This window comes from Mobula hypostoma, chromosome 30 (assembly GCF_963921235.1).
Source record: "Mobula hypostoma chromosome 30, sMobHyp1.1, whole genome shotgun sequence".
NCBI lineage: Eukaryota > Metazoa > Chordata > Chondrichthyes > Myliobatiformes > Myliobatidae > Mobula > Mobula hypostoma.
This window is the reverse complement of record NC_086126.1, coordinates 11,585,295-11,602,618: the sequence shown is the minus strand read 5'-3', so window position 1 is coordinate 11,602,618 and position 17,324 is coordinate 11,585,295. Positions and strand designations below refer to the sequence as shown.

The 17,324-nt window shown below is 49.9% G+C and overlaps 1 protein-coding gene across 1 annotated transcript in view; it reads left to right on the top strand.

Moving 5' to 3' along the window:
* LOC134339725 (pecanex-like protein 3) overlaps positions 1-17,324 on the top strand; it is a 116,775-nt gene that overhangs the window by 13,284 nt on the left and 86,167 nt on the right. Inside the window, exons 3-7 of the mRNA XM_063036449.1 lie at positions 1,636-1,741; positions 8,365-8,404; positions 11,896-11,991; positions 14,312-15,592; positions 16,451-16,580. Of these exons, the coding sequence (XP_062892519.1) occupies positions 1,636-1,741; positions 8,365-8,404; positions 11,896-11,991; positions 14,312-15,592; positions 16,451-16,580 (1,653 nt within the window). The remainder of the gene's footprint in view (positions 1-1,635; positions 1,742-8,364; positions 8,405-11,895; positions 11,992-14,311; positions 15,593-16,450; positions 16,581-17,324) is intronic.

Below are 17,324 nucleotides of genomic sequence, written 5' to 3'. Positions count from 1 at the left end.
ACGTTCCAAAGAATAAAGACCCAACTTGTTCAACCTTTCTCTGTAACTTAGGAGATGAAACCCAGGTAACATTCTAGTAAACCTTCTCTGTACTCTCTCTATTTTATTGACATCTTTCCTATAATTTGGTGACCAAGACTGTACACAGTACTCCAAATTTAGCCTTACCAATGCCTTGTACAATTTCAACATTACATCCCAACTCCTATACTCAATGCTCTGATTAATAAAGGCCAGCATACCAGAAGCTTTCTTCACCACCCTATCCACATGAGATTCCACCTTCAGGGAACTATGCACCATTATTCCGAGATCCCTCTGTTCTACTGCATTCTATTTTACTTAATGAGGAGCAAATTCAGAAATTGGGGGTGTAAAGGTACTTGGAGGCTTCAGCAAAGGATTTCCTGAAGGTTGTGTCAGTGCTAAGGAAAGCAAGTGCAATGTTGACCTTCATTTCGAGAGGGCTAGGATATTTATTTTTCCATCGAGATACAGTGTAGAGTAGGCCCCTTTGAGCCTCGCCACCCAGCAACCCCCTTTTTAACCCCAGCCTAATCACAGGACAATTTACAATGACCAATTAACCTACCGACTGGTACGCCTTTGGACTGTGGGAGGAAACCGGAGCACCCGGAGGAAACCCATACGGTCACGGGGAGAACGTACAAACTCCTCACAGACAGTGACGGGAGTTGAACCCGGGCTGCTGGTACCATAAGGTGTTGTGCTAACCACTACACTACCGTGCGCCCTCCCAGTGAAAGCAAGGATGTGATGCTGAGGCTTCTTAAGGCTTTGGTCAGACCGCACTTGGAGTATTGTGAGAAGTTTTGGGCGCCACGTTTGGGAAAGGATGCGCTGATGTGGGAGAGGAACCAGTGGAGGTTCACGGGAATGATCCTGGGAATGAAAGGGTTAACTTAATGAGGACTGTTTGGCTCAGAGCCTGTACTTACTGGGGTTCAGAAGAATGGGGGGTTGGGGTTGATCTATTGAAACCTATTGAATATTGAGAGGCATAGATAGGGTGGATGTGGAGAGGATGTTTCCTATAGTGGGGCAATCCAGGAGCAGAGGGCACAGCCTCAGAGTAGAAGGACGTCGATTTAGACAATAGGTGCAGGAGTAGGCCATTCAGCCCTTTGAGCCAGCAGCACCATTCATTGTGATCATGGCTGATCATCCACAATCAGTACCCTTTTCCTGCCTTCTCCCCATCTCCCTTCACTCCGTTATCTTTAAGAGCTCTATCTAACTCTTTCTGGAAAGAATCCAGAGAATTGGCCTCCACTGCCTTCTGAGGCAGAGCATTCCACAGAACCACAACCCTCTGTGTGGAAAAACCTTTTCCTCAACTCCGATCTAAATTGTCTACCCTAATTCTAATTTAGAACAGAGAAGAAGAGGAATTTCTTTAGCCAGAGAGTGGTGAGCCTGTGGAATTCATTGCCACAGACGGCTATTGTGACGAAGCCATTGGGTCCATTTAAAGCGGAGGTTACTAGTTTCTTCATTAGTCGGGGAGGGAAGCACGTTATCCAAGAATTTGTCTAAAAGGGAGGAGGTGAGAAAGGCTGGAGAGGGCAGGAAAGCCGTGGTCGATTTACTTTTTGGTCTCCCTTAACGTCGCAGGGACCCGGGAGGAGGAGTGGAGATGACGGTTTTTCGAAAGGCGAACACCACTCCGCCCGTGCGATGCAGCTCGCAGCATTCTGTCTTCGGGTTCAACCAAGTCTCGGTGAGTACTACCCGCTGCTCTGCCGGAGGACAGTGGAGACGTGCGGCTGGAGAGTGGCAGGCGGGCAAACAGTGGAGTCTACGTCGCAGTTACTCAAGCAAATCGAAACCTCCGCGAGACTAAGCCAGGGTATCCGACTATGTATGACGCGCTTCCAAATAGTAAATTTCCAAATTGAAAAAGATGCATTCGATCCTTGGTTACGAAACCAGCAAAGACAAACGATGGTGTAGCGTTTAAAAAAGCTACAAAACTATATTAGCAATATAGCGGTCTAATGGCGGTCTATTCTAAGCAGTATAATGGCATAATTTGCAGTTGAATAGTGTAACTAAGTGAAGTTAGCGATCTAGTTAGCGGTCAACAAAAAAAAATCATTCACCATGGTTCACTCCCTCTCTAGTACACTAAACTAAACTAGCTAAGACAAACCATGAGTATTTACTCATTGTCTTCTACCACCCCCCAACCTACGTGACAGATTACCTTAATAAACCTGACGCAAAATACAATACAGACAGAAAATAGGTACTTGGCTCCAGCAGTCCGTTAATTCCAAATATTAAGAGATTAGCTTAATTTGTCACGTGCATTGAAACATACTGTACATTGTGAAGTGGGTCGTTTGCATCAACGACCAACACAGTCCAAATACGTGCCGGGGTGCAGCCCGCAAGTGTCGCCACGCTGCTGGCGTCAACTGTGCGGCCATAATAATTGTAGCGGTTCACTCTCAACAGAGCGAGAGCGGGAGTTTGTAGGACGGGAGACAATATGGGGAAGTGGGGTTTAAAGACCAGCGAATCCTGTGAGCGTGGCGAAAGGGTGCAGAACATTGAACACGTTCCGCACAGCTGCCCACCCTCACCTGATTTAGCTGACACTGACCTGCTCCACATCAACCGAACAACACTAGAGTGGCTGGCTGTCTGGTGCGACAAGCTACGATGATGAGCGTAGCGGCTAGCGACCCACAGGGCGCCGGAGTTCAGTTCCAGCATCCTTTATGAGAAGGTTTGTACGTTCTGCCCGTGAGAGCGAGGGTTTCCTCCGGGTGCTCTGGTTTCCTCCCTCAGTCCAAAGACGTACCGGTAAGTAGGTAATTGGTCATTGTAAGTTGCCCTGTCTAGGGTTAAATAGGTGGGTTGCTGGGTGGTGCAGTTTGTTGCCCCAGAAGGGCCTGTTCCATGCTGTATCTCTAAATAAGCAAGCACGCTCGCCCTAACCGGTACGCCTTTGGACTGTGGGAGGAAACCAGAGCACCTGGAGGAAACCCACATGGCCACGGGAAGAACGTACAGACCCCTTGCAGGCAGCGGCGGGAATTAAATCCTCATCCAGGGAACTGCGTCTGCGTGAAGTGCGTCCGGCTGCAGCTTATACAACCATATAACAACTACAGCACGGAAACAGGCCATCTCGGCCCTTCGAGTCCGTGCTGAACTCTTACTCTCACCTAGTCCGACCGACCTGCACTCAGCCCATAACCCTCCATTCCTTTCCTGTCCATATATCTATCCAATTTAACTTTAAATGACAACATCGAACCTGCCTCAACCACTTCTGCTGGAAGCTCGTTCCACACAGCTACCACTCTTGAGTAAAGAAATTCCCCTTCATGTTACCCCTAAACTTTTGCCCTTTTACTCTCAACCCATGTCCTCTTGTTTGAATCTCCCCCACGCTCAATGGAAAACGCCTATCCACATTAACTCTATCAATCCCCCTCATAATTTTAAACACCTCTATCAAGTCCCCCCTCAACCTTCTACGTTCCAACGAATAAAGACCTAACTTGTTCAACCTTTCTCTGTAACTTAGTTGATGAAACCCAGGTAACATTATAGTAAACCTTCTCTGTACTCTCTCAATTTTGTTGACGTCTTTCCTATAACTCGGTTATTTTGTTGACATCTTTCTTATAATTCGGTTACCAAAACTGTACACAATGCTCCAAATTTGGCCTTACCAATGCCTTGTACAATTTCAACATTACACCCCAACTCCTATATTCAATGCTCTGATTTATAAAGGCCAGCATACCAAAAGCTTTCTTCACCGCCCTATCCACATGAGATTCCATCTTCAGGGAACTATGCACCATTATTCCTAGATCCCTCTGTTCTACTACATTCTTCAATGCCCTACCATTTACCATGTATGTCCTATTTTGATTAGTCCTACCAAAATGTAGCACCTCACATTTATCAGCATTAAATTCCATCTGCCATCTTTCAGCCCACTCTTCTAACTGGCCTAAATCTCTGTGCAAGCTTTGAAAACCTACTTCATTATCCACAATGCCACCTATCTTAGTATCATCTGCATACCCACTCATCCAATTTACCACCCCATCATCCAGACCATTAATGAATATGACAAACAACATTGGACCCAGTACAGATCCCTGAGGCACACCACTAGTCACCAGCCTCCAATCTGACAAACAGTTATCCACCACCTTAGTATTCACTGAGGAGGAGGATATTGAATTGTGTAAGATAAGGGAAACAGGTAGGGTAGTTATGGAAACTATGATGATTTGCTGAAACTTTCCAGCTCCTTGAAGACTGTGTTAGGGAGCCGGTGCAGCAGCTGGATGACCTTCGGCTTGTACGGGAGAGTGAGGAGATGATCGACCAGAGTTACAGGGAAGTCGTCACCCCGAAGCTGTGGTGGGGGGGGGGCCGAGAAGCTGGGTGACTGTCAGGAGACATGGAAATGTGAATGGGCAGTTAGCACAGAGCACCCCTGTGGCCATTCCCCTCAATAATAAGTGTGCCGTTTTGGATACTGTTGTGGGGATGACTTCCCAAGGGAATGTCACTGAGATCGGGTTATTGGCCCTGAGTGTGGGTCTGTGGTGCAGAAGGGAAAGAGGGAGAAGAGGGCAGCTCTAGTGATGGGGGACTCGATAGTCAGAGGAACAGATAGGAGGTTCTGTGGATGTGACCAATGGTATGTTGCCTCCCAGGTTCCAGGGTCAGGGATGTCTCAGATCACGTCTACAACATTTTGGAGAAGGGTGGGGAGAGAGCAGCCAGATGTTTTGGTACATATTGGTTCCAATGACACAGGAAGGAAAAGCAAAGAGGTCCTGAAAAGAGAATTTAGAGAGCTAGGCAGAAAACTGAGAAGCAGGACCTTCAGGGTAGTAATTTCAGGAGTGCTGCCTGTGCCACACGCCAGTGAGGGTGGAAACAGGATGATTTGGCAGATAAATGCGTGGTTGAGAAGCTGGTGCAGGGGGCAGGGCTTCAGGTGCTTGGATCATTGGATCTCTTCGGCGGGAGGCATGACCTGTTCAAAAGTTGAGCCTGAACCCAAGGGGAGCCAATATTCTCATGGGCAGGTTTGTCAGAGCTGTTGGGGAGGGTTTAAACTGATTTGGCAGGACTGAAGGGACCCAAGATAGGACGGATGGTGAAAAAGCAAAGATAGTGTGCAGTCAGACTGTCAGGAAGGGCAGTTAGATGACAGGACATAATTGCAGGCAGCAGGGTGAGTATCAGTGCATTAGGGATGTAGAATTGAAAAGTGTAGCAAATACAGTATCAAAATGTTGTATCTCATTGCACGGAGTATAAGAATTAAGGTGGATGATCTTGTTGCACTATTATAGATTGCCAGGTATGATGTCGTGGTCATCACTGAATCATGACTGGAGGATGGTTGTAGTTGGGAGCTGAATGTCCAAGGTTACTCGTTGTATCGGAGGGATAGGAAGGGAGGCAGAGGGGGTGGCATGGCTCTACTGGTAAAGAATGGATCAAGTTGTTAGAAAGATGTGATGTAGGATCGGAAGATGTTGAATCCTTGTGGGTTGAGTAAAGAAACCCGCAAGAGCTAAGGGACCCTGATGGCAGTTACATACAGGCCTCCCAACAGTAGCTGGGATGTGGACCACAAATTACAACAGGAAATAGAAAAGACGTGTCAAAAGAGCAATGCTATAATAGTCATGGGAGATTTCAGTATGCAGGTCGATTGGGAAAATTAAGTTGGAAATGATCTCGAGAGAGTGAGTTTGTTGAATGCCTATGAGATGGCTTTTAGAGCAGTTTTCATTGAACCACCTATACTGGATTGGGGGTTACGTAATGAACCAGAGGTGATTAGGGAGCTTAAGGTAAAAGAACCCTTAGGAGGCAGTGATATCAATATGATTGAGTTGAACTTGAGATTTGATAGAGAGAAAGTGAAGTCTGTATTTCAGTGGAGTTAAGGAAATTACGGTGGTGTGAGAGAGGAGTTGGGCAAAGTAAATTGGAAGGAGATGCTGGCAGGGATGACAGCAGAGCAGCAATGGCGTGAGTTTCTAGGAAAAATGAGGAAGGCGCAGGATAGATGTATTCCAAAAACACAAATACTCAAAAGGCAAAATAGTTCAACCGTGGCTGACAAGGGGAGTCAAAGCTAATGTAAAAGCAAAAGAGAGGGCACGCAACAAAGCAAAAATTATTGGGAAGGCAGAGTTTTTGGAAGCATTTAAAAGCCTACAGGGAGCAGCTAGAAGAATCATTAGGAGGGAAAAGATGAAATATGAAAGCGAGCTAGCAAACAATATGAAATTTGATAGGAAAAGGTTTTTCAGGTATGTTTAAAACAAAAAATAAGAGAGATTGGAGTGGATATAGGACCGCTAGAAAACGAGGCCAGAGAAATAATAATTGGGGTCAAGGAGATGGCAAATGAACTAAATGAGTATTTTGCATCAGTCTTCAGTGTGGAAGACACTAATAGTGTGCCAAATGTTGGAGGGTGTGAGGGAAGAGAGGTGAGTGTGGTTACTATGACAAGGGAGAAGGTGCTCAGTAAGCTGAAAGACCCAAGGGTACATTAGTCAGTTGGATGAGATCAACTGCACCCTACAGTTCTGAGAGAGGTGGCAGGAGAGATTGTAGAGACATTAGTAATGATATTTCAAAAATCATTGGGCTTTGGCAAGGTGCCAGAGGACTGGAAAATTGCAAATGTCACTTCACTCTTTAAGAAAGAAGGAAGGCAGCAGAAAGGAAATTATGGACCAGTTAGCCTGACCTGGGAGGATGTTGGAATCGATTGTTAAGGTGGAGTGCTTGGTGACACAGGACAAAATAGAACCAAGTCAGCATGGTTTCCTTCAGGGAAAATTCTGCTTGACGAACCTGTTGGAATTCTTTGAGCAGATTACAAGTAGGGTAGATAAAGGAGATGCAGTGGATGTGGTATATTTGGACTTTTAGAAGGCCTTTGGCAAGGTGCCACACATGAGGCTGTTTACCAAGTTAAGAGCCCATAGCATTACAGGAAAGTTACTGGCATGGTTAGAGCATTGGCTGATTGGTAGGAGGCAGCGAGTGGGAATAAAAGGATCCTTTTCTGGTTGACTGCCAGTGACTAGTGGTGTTCCACAGGGGTCGGTGTTGGGACCAATTCTTTCTTTTTGTGCTGTATGTGAAGGATTTAGCTGATGGAATAGATGGCTTTGTTACCAAGTTTGCAGATGATATGAAGAAGGGGCAGGTAATGTTAAGGAAATTAGTAGGATGCAGAAGGACTTAGGCAGATTAGGAGAATGGACAAGAAAGTGGCAAATGAAATGCAGTGTTGGAAAATGCATGGTCATGCACTTTGGTATTAGAAGCAAATGTACGCATATTTTCTAAACGGGGAGAAAATCCAAAAATCTGAGATGCAAAGGGTTGGGAGTCCTTGTGCAGAACACCCTAAAGGTTAACTTGCAGGTCGAGTCGGTGGTGAGGAAGGCAAATGCCATGTTAGCATTCATTTCAAGAGGTCTAGAATACAAGAGGGGGGATGTGATGCTGAGACTTTATAAGGCACTGGTGAGGCCTCACCTTTAGTGTTGTGTTTTGGGCTCCTCATCTAAGGAAAGATGTGCTGGCATTGGAGAGGGTTCAGAGGAGGTTCACAAGGAAGGTTCCAGAAATGAAAGGTTTATCATACGAAGAATGTTTGATATCTCTGGGTCTGTACTCACTGGAATTTAGAAGGATGGGGGGGGGGGGAGATCTCATTGAAACCTTTTGAATGTTGAAAGGCCCAGAGAGGGTAGATGTGGAAAAGATGTTTCCCATGATGGGAGAGTCTAGGACAAGAGGGCACAGCCTCAGGATAGAGGAGAGTCCATTTAAAAACAGATGTGGAGCAATTTATTCAGCCGAGGGTGGTGAATTTGTGGGATTTGTTACCATGGCAACTGGAGGCCAGGTCATTGGGTGTATTTAAGGCAGAGCATGATTGGTTCTTGATTGGACATGGTATCAAAGTTTATGGGGAGAAGGCTGGGGAGTGGGGCTGAGGAGGGGGAAAAAAAGGATTGAATGGCAGAGCAGACTCGATGAGCCCAGTGGTCTAATTCTGCTCCTACGTCTTATGGTCTTGTCGCTGGTGCTGTGATAGATTTCGCTAACCCCTATGTTACCGTGCTGCCCATATTGGCGTCTGGGACACAGTTGCATAGGACAGAATTCCAAATGCAGAGAATGCGGGCTGACAAGTGACAACTGAAATGTTATTGGGGGAGATGACCCCCAAGACCTGAAACACAACCAGAAAAAAAATCAAACTGACTGTTTGGGTTTAATTTTTTAAAAAAAACTTCCCTTCTTTCATCCTAGGAACTGCTGACCCACCTGGAGGACCATGGTGCTTCTAAAGGTAGGCCGTACCTTCATTCGAGTCACTAAAGGGGTCCTGGGGCTGGCTGAACCTGGTCCTCCACAAGGGACAGTGGTTTTCTGATTGTCAGAATCGGAATCTGATTCATCATTAATATCACTGACGTATGTTGAGAAATTTGTTGTTTTGCAGCACGATGATAAATATCTGTAGTGCAAAAAGAAAGCTAAAAATAGTGAGGTATTGTTCATGAGTGGGTTCGTTGTCTGTATAGCAATTAGATGGTGGAGAGGGAGAAGCTTTTCCGGAGTGATTAAGTGTGTGCCTCTTCCTTGAAGGTAGCAATAAGAAGATTAGATTAGATTATGAGGACACTCAGTCCTCGTTTATTGTCATTTAGTAATGTATGCATTAAGAAATGATACAATGTTCCTCCAGAATGATATCACAGAAACACAAGACAAACCAAGACTAAAAAAACTGACAAAAACCACATAATTATAACATATAGTTACAACATTGCAAAGCAATACCGTAACTTGATAAAGAACAGACCATGGGCACGGTAAAAAAAAGTCTCTCGAAACTCCCATCATCTCACGCAGTTGGTGGAAGGAAGAGAAACTCGCTTCCTGCCATGAGCTTCCAGCGCCGCAAACTTGCCGATGCAGCACCCTGGAAGCACCCGACCACAGCCGACTCTTGAGTCCATCTGAAAACTTCAAGCCTCCGACGCCGAGCACTTCGACCCCGGCCCCGGCAACAGAGAATAGGCAAAGCCGAGAATTTGGGTCCTTCCCCTCCGGAGATTCTGGATTGCACAGTAGCAATGGCAGCGAAGCAGGCATTCCAGAAGTTTCTCCAGATGTTCCTCCGTGCTTCTCACATCCGTCTCCATCAAATCAGGATTGTGCACGGCCCCCATTTAACAAATACGATATCATTTCGGAGCAGCCGCGCGCGCTGCGTCGCGCCGCCATCTTCTCCTCCCCTCTTCCCCCTCCTCAGAGGGCATGTCCTGGGTGATGGAGGTCCCTAATGATGGATGCCGCCTTTTAAGCATGTCCTCGAAGGTGGGGAAGGTAGCGCCCATGGTGGAGCTGGCTGAATTTACACCCCCCTGCGGCTTCTTCCGACCCTGTGTAGTGGCCCCTCCACACCAGACGGTGATGCAACCAGTCAGAATGGTACATCTGTAGTCTCTGGAGTCTTCGGTGACATGCCAAATCTTCTTAAACTCCTAATGAATTATAGCTATCTTTACTTAAATATATGACTAGTTGAGGGTTTTGTCCCAGCATGGGGCCACCAACCGCTGCCAGGTTGCAGTCTTTCCAAGGGGACAGGCAACCAATGCCTCAACCTTATTGCCTCTCGTAGGCATCGTGATACACGCAGTGCCACTTGATCACCTGCATTTTATCTAATCAGCCAATCATGTGGCAGCAATTCAATCAAACTCGAATCAAGTGTAATTATCGTACATAGACACAGCCGAAGGAAACAGAGTTCCTCTGGGGCCAAGGTGCGAAGATACACGGCACTGTCAAAGTGGCAAGCCAAAAATAAATAGTCTTGCAGAAAAAAACACATGGTCCAAGACCCTGAGGGACATGTCCCACAATTGATGGTACAGTCTCCTGGCAGTGTGCAGATGCAAGCCGATCCGGCCTGTCATTGCACTGCTTGAACACGGGAGGGCAGCACTGGCAGGAGAGACCAGCTCCTAGCTGAGTGTGGGGTGGCACCACGCAGTGTATACGAGCATGCAGGCGTGGTCAAGAGGTTCAGTTGTGATTCTGAATGGGGAAGAAATGTGATCTGAGTGACTTTGACAGTGGAATGATTGTTGGTGCCAGATGGGGTGGGATGAGTATCTTAGAAACTGTTGATCTCCTGGGATTTTCACACACAAGTGTCTAGAGTTTACAGAGAATGGTGTGGAAAAAAAAACATCCAGAGAGTGGCAGTTCTGTGGGTGAAAACGCCTTGTTAACGAGAGAGGTCAGAGGAGAACGGCCAGACTGGTTCAAGCTGACAGGAAGGCGACAGTAACTCAAATAACCACATATGCAGAGGAGCGTCTCTGAACCCAAAACGTGTTGAAGCTTGAAGTGGATGGACTACAGCAGCAGAAGACCATGAATGTGCCCTGAATGTCCACTTTATCAGGTATAGGAGGTGGCCACTGTAGAATTAACATGTATTTCACAGGAGCGAAACAATGAGGTTTATTATGACTGGCATGCATCGTGGACTTTGTTTTGTGGCAACAGATTTGCAGCATTGGCAATGGGTAGAGGGTAGTGAACGGAGAAGTAATGGAAATGAATTGTGTGTGGGTTGGTGGGTTATTGGTCAGTGGGAGAATCTGGTGTTGGGGGGTACTGATGAGAATATGGAGAAAACATTAAAAAATGGGATTAATATAGGACTGGTATAAATGGGTCAGCATGGAGTCAATAATAGACCAAAAGGTCTATCTAAGATAGTGTGGAATATCTGACCCAGGTCCATTTCTTGTAAGCACCTTGCAATGAACCCAGATGCATTTTATGGGTCCCACTGGACAACAAAGATTTTGCTTCCTGAATACTTTTGGTTGTATCTTATGGATCTTGGGCTGCTGATGATCAAAATTACCATGAAATCTCCCTATCGCACACCTTTTTTTAAAAAAATAATCTATATTTGTTATTTCAGTTCATTATTCAAGTCAGAATAATTGATGCCAAGATTAAGGAAGGCATTTTTGATGGTCCACAAATCACACAGGTCATCAATGACAGGCAATTCAAAGAGCTTCTAGAGGGACCGGAGAAAATCGCATGGAAGGCATTCAAGGATGTTGTTAAAATTTTTCGTGGCAACTACAGAGCATCAAACTGGTTGATAAGAATACAAAACTGTGAAATGCAACATGTCACTAAAGATTCATTTTCTGCCTTCCAATTTAGACTTTCTCCCTGCCAAACTTGGCACTGTCAGTGACGAGCATGGTGAGAGGTTTCACCAGGATGTTGTAGTCAAATTCAGTGCTGGCTGATTATTGTTGGACACTTGAGTGAAAAGCCTCAGACACTGACTACAAATGAAAATCATCAACAAAACATTTTTAGCTTAGTTGAACTATTGCAAAGTGTCAGCGTCACCATGCAATTAAACGCATTACGTCCAATAAAAGTTAATTTCTTGTTTCTCCAAATTCCTACGTGATACAAGTGGTCTGAAATTATATTTGTGTTCAGCTTCAAGCGGTCTATCATGAATTTAAAAAAAAAGAATTTCTGAGGAAGCAATGCTTTTGGGAAAAATTTGTTGTCCAGTGTTAGCGCGAGAGGAACCCTGATGTCTTAGCCGTGTTGAGGTAAACTTCATTGCTTGACAGTAGGCTTCATTCAGTTCTCTGCCGTCGCCACTCAGGTACCCCCCTGTGTGCTTGGGGCAGGCTCCGCTGGGGCTTGTTTTACGTCTGTCCTTGACTCTGCTCTTCCCTGCTCACCGACTCCCGTTTGCCGCGTTTCCAACAGGTATCAGAGATCTGGTCCGCGAACAGGGCAGCAAAAACGTCATTGTCACTTCGGCCGACAGGGAGTTACTGAAGCTGAACGCGGTGGACGCGGCAGGTGAGCCAGCCCCGCCGCTTGCCCGTTGCCGACCGGGTTTGCTCCGGCTGTGTTGGCCATTGTGGGGGGGGGGGGGCGGGGTCCGTCCTGGGTTGAATGACGTTGTATTTGGGTGGGAGGGAGGGGCGGGGGCTTGTTTTTGCTGCTGTTTCCGCTGCTTGTTGTGCTTTGTGTTGCTCTGCCGAGCATTGTGGGTGCGGGATGTTGGGCAACACTTGCGGGCTGCCCCCCCCCCCAGTGCACCCTCGGGTGTGTGGGCTGTGAGTGCAAATGGCACACTTCATTAACTGGTTCAATGTACACGTGATAAGTGAACTTGCGTCTCGAGTCTCCCCTACTGGACGTAACACACTGGAGCAGAATTAGAACATTCAGCTCGGCCCATCAGTCTTGCCCCGCATTTATACTTCCTCCCTTACCACCATTCAGGGCCCCAGCCAGTCACTTCACCTGTGAGTCGGCTGGGGTGATATACTGCATCCGGTGCTCCCGATGTGGCCTTTTATATATTGGCGAGACCCGACGCAGACTGGGAGACCGTTTTGCTGAACACCTACGCTCTGTCCGCCAGAGAAAGCAGGATCTCCCAGTGGCCACACATTTTAATTCCACATCCCATTCCCATTCTGACATGTCTATCCACGGCCTCCTCTACTGTAAAGATGAAGCCACACTCAGGTTGGAGGAACAACACCTTATATTCCGTCTGGGTAGCCTCCAACCTGATGGCATGAACATTGACTTCTCTAACTTCCGCCAATGCCCCATCTCCCCCTCATACCCCATCCGTTATTTATTTATATACACACATTCTTTCTCTCTCTCTCCTTTTTCTCCCTCTGTCCCTCTGACTATACCCCTTGCCCATCCTCTGGGTTTTTTCCCCCCTCCCCCTTGTCTTTCTCCCTGGACCTCCTGTTCCATGATCCTCTCATATCCCCTTTGCCTATCACCTGTCCAGCTCTTGGCTCCATCCCTCCCCCTCCTGTCTTCTCCTATCATTTTGGATCTCCCCCTCCCCCTCCAACTTTCAAATCCCTTACTCACTCTTCCTTCAGTTAGTCCTGACGAAGGGTCTCGGCCTGAAACGCCGACTGTACCTCTTCCTGGAGATGCTGCCTGGCCTGCTGCGTTCACCAGTAACTTTGATGTGTGTGGCTGGTTTTATTTTCCCTCTCAATACCTTTGCCTTAAATCAAGAACGTGTCAACCTCCGCTTAAAAATTCCCAATGTCTTGGCTTCCACAGCCGCCTGTGGCAATGAATTCCACAGGTTACCCACCCTCTGGGTAAAGAAATTCTACCTCATCTCTGTCCTTGTACTCAGAGACCGTGCCTAGACTCCCCACTATGGGAAACATCCTCTCCACATCCACTCTCTCTAGGCTTTCCAGTATTTGATAGGTTTTAGTGAGATCCCCTCTCATTGCAAGTGAGTACATACCCAGAGCCGTCAAATTCCCCTCGTATGTTAACCCTTTCATTCCTGGGAGGATTCTAGTACACCTCCTCTGGACACTGTCCAATGCCAGCAAGTTCCCCCTTAGATTGGGAGCCCAAAAGACACAAAAGTGTCTGCGGATGTCCGAAACCTGGAGACAGAGAGGTTGCCACCCTTCCCACAGAGAGAGGGGAGAGCAGCAAAATAAAACAATTGGCTGATTGCGATGTTAAAAGTCTGCCACGTCACTTCTATGTGCGGCACGTGGCCAAGTGGTTAGGGCGTTGGACGAGCGATCCGAAGGTCGTGAGTTCAAGTCTCGGCCAAGGCCAGCGTGTTGTGTCCTTGAGCAAGGCACTTAACCACACACTGCTCCACAGTCCACCCAGCTGAGAATGGGTACCGGCAAATGCTGGGGGTTAACCTCGCGACAGACTGGCATCTTATCTGGGGGGGTGGGGGGGGGGAGTCTCGTACTCTCAGTCGCTTCACGCCACAGAAACCGGCATAAACACCAGCCTGATGGGCCACAAGGCTTGGGACAAACTTTAACTTTAATGTCACTTTTATACCGAGTTCTCAGATTCAAAAATCAGCGACAAACTCTCCCCCACCATCGAGAGAAAGAGAGATCTGAGTAACAGAGGCCTCCGGCAGCCGATCGGCTGTTTGCAATGTTCAATTTCTCCTGCAGCGAGACAGCCGGCAACACTGGCATGGAATTGGCTTGTCCACAGGGCCGCAGAGCCTCAGAACCCTGAAGTTGTACGACTTCCAGGCCAATTCCTTGGGATATCAAGAAACGGCCGGTCGGTGTAAATGAAAATAACCTGATCGGGAGACTGTCGAACTCTTCTCTTGGTTTCCTTGTCGTTTCAGACGCGCAGACGACCAAGGAGTGCCTGATGCTGCCCGAGGCCTGCCAGCTGGACACGTGCCCTGTGGCCAAAAGGCTGCCGCCACTACCCACCCAGACGGTGCTGCCTTTCCGCGCCGGACTGGAGCCTGCCCCGTCGCCCCCGCCACCTCTGACCCCAGCGCCGGCCGGCCCCCCCCAGCGGCCGGCCACCCAGCCGTGCGGCCTCCCCACTCTGCCCTTTGGACTGCTCGACCAGCTGGGGGGCTGGCGCCCCGGCGAGCCCCAGAGCCTGTGCGAGGCCCTGCTGGGCCCTCTGCTGCAGCGGCGGCTCGGGGGCGAGGACGACGAGACAGGAGAGGGCGGCCCGGAGACCCAGAGCCCCGCCAAGGCGGCGGGCTCCACCGACAGCTGCCTCAGCGCCGCCGGCCGGGAGTCGCCCGGCACCGTCAGCGGCAGCTACCGCAGCGAGAAGACCGGCTCCACTCGCCTGGAGAGCCCCTCCCCGGCGGCGCCCGGGCCCGAGGGGGCTGGCGGGGGAGAGGCCGGTGCGCCCCGGGTCCTGGCCGGGAAGGTGGGAAGTGACACTGACCTGTCTGACAGCGAGCTGGCCCCCACGCCCGATCCCGGAGAGACCACCATCGCCGCCTTGCCCTTCCCTGGGACACTGGACCCTCTCACCACCTGGCTGGAGGGCAGGCTGTCCCCGTCACTCCCCCTGCAGGACGCCGAGCAGTCAGTGAGGCCCAAGGACCTGCGGCTCGTGAGGCGGCGGGGCCCGGCCGGGAAGAAGCCCAGCGGCAGGAGGAGGAGGGGCAGGGTCGGGGTGTTTGAGCGCGGCCCCCCGCCCCGCTCTTTCGCCGGGGGCTCCTCGGAGGACGAGGACTCGAGTGAGCCCAGCGACGCCTCCAGCCTGCGCTCCCAACCCCGCTACAGCAGCTCGTCCAGCTCCTCCAGCGCCACCTCCCCTTCTTGCTCCCCACCCACCGCTGGCACCGCCGCCCGCCGCAGGAGCCGGCGCCCGGAGCGTGAGCCCACCCCTATGCCCTCGCCGCTGGCCCGCACCTCCGGGGCGAACCTCGGCGGGGCGGGGGGAGGAGGAGGAGGAGGGGCTGTTGAGCAGCAGTCCGGCAGCGCCCGCGCCCTGACCGCCTCCAAGTCGGACCTGGAGGCGCGGGAGGGCGAGCCGAGAGGTCGAGAGCGCCTCGCCCAGCGGCTGGAGTCCGTCGGCAGCTCCTGGGGACACTCGGTCAGCCCGGCCAGCTGGGCGGCCGCCCTCACCAGCGAGGGGGCCGTTGGAGGAGGTAGGTCAACGGGAGGGCCGGGGGTCCGCGGTGTCCAGTGACGGGGATGGGTGGGTGGTGTGCCTCAGTCTCAGTGGGAATAGTGGTCGGGGCTTTCGACAGGGTGAGGGGGTGCAGTGTCCGGTGACGGGGATGGCGGATGGAATGAGAGATGGGGGGGGGGAGGAGAGGGAGATATTTATGGGAAACCTGAGGGGGAACCTCTTCACTCAGACTGCGTGTGGAACAAGCTACCAGCGCAAGGGCTGGATACGGGTCCGATTCCAACACTTAAGAGAAATTAGGAGGGAGGGAACATTGACTCAGACCATGAGAGACCTGCGTCGGGCATTTCCATGCCTTACAAGGCACAGATTGGAAGTCTGTGTGGGGCGCCACTCCTCACACAGACACTAGAGCAATGTGTGATTAAGTGCCTTGCTCAAGGACACAAACACGCTGCCACAGCTGAGGCTCGAACTAGTGACCTTCAGATCACTAGACGAACGCCTTAACCACTCGGCCACGTGCCCAACACAAGATTGGATAAGAAATTAGCTTAAGTACGTGGATAGGAGGGGTGTGAGGGGCTGTGGTCTGGGAACAGGTGGAAGGAAAGGATCCTGTGCTGTCGTTCTTGACGGTTCTGTAACACAGAAACATGAAGAGCTTGCAGGAGCGTGGCATTGTGGGAGTGGGACTGCGGAAATGTCAGAGGGCCATCGTTGACCAAACTCAGGACGTGACCCATGAGAAGTTTTAACGGCGGCCGTGTCTACCTCCTGCAGTGGGCGGAGGGTAGGGTGGGTTTTTCGGGCGGTTGGGGGCGGGGGGGGGTCGATCTGCACGTGGTGACGGCTTGCAACCCTTGGCTTTCAGCCCCCGTGCCCGACGACGTGGGAAAGAGGGAGCTCAGCAGCAGCGTCAAACGGACGCAGGCGATGAGGCGGCGGCACAATGCTGGCAGCAACCCCACGCCTCCACCGTCCATCATGGGCTCCCCGCCGAGGTATGGCGCCCTGTGGCGGTTCGGGGAGGGGCCTGTGCTCACAGAGGGTGCCGCAGAGCGAGCGGCACTGTGGGGGGGAAAGTGCAGGAGGTGCTGGGAGCACCTGTTAGAATCTGGAGCGAAGGAGGAATAGCCTATCAAGTATTGCACACTCTCTCATTGGGACTTGTAGCTACCGATTAAGGAAATTTCCCTGAACACATTTAGAAACATAGAAACATAGAAAATAGGAGCAGGAGTAGGCCATTCAGCCCTTCGAGCCTGCACTGCCATTCAGTATGATCATGGCTGAGCATCCAACTCAGAACCCTGTACCTGCTTTCTCTCCATACCCCCTGATCCCTTTAGCCACAGGGGCCATATCTAACTCCCTCTTAAATATAGCCAGTGAACTGGCCTCAACTGTTTCCTGTGGCAGAGAATTCCACAGATTCACCACTCTCTGTGTGAGGAAGTTTTTCCTCATCTCGGTCCTAAAAGGCTTCCCCTTTATCCTCAAACTGTGACCCCTCGTTCTGGACTTCCCCAACATCGGGAACAATCTTCCTGCATCTGGCCTGTCCAATCCCTTTCGAATTTTATACGTTTCAATCAGATCCCCCTCAGTCTTCTAAATTCCAGAGAGAATAAGCCTAGTTGATGCAGTCTTTCATCATATGAAAGTCCTGACATCCCAGGAATCAATCTGGTGAACCTTCTTTGTACTCCCTCTCTGGCAAGGATGTCTTTCCTCAGAATAGGGGA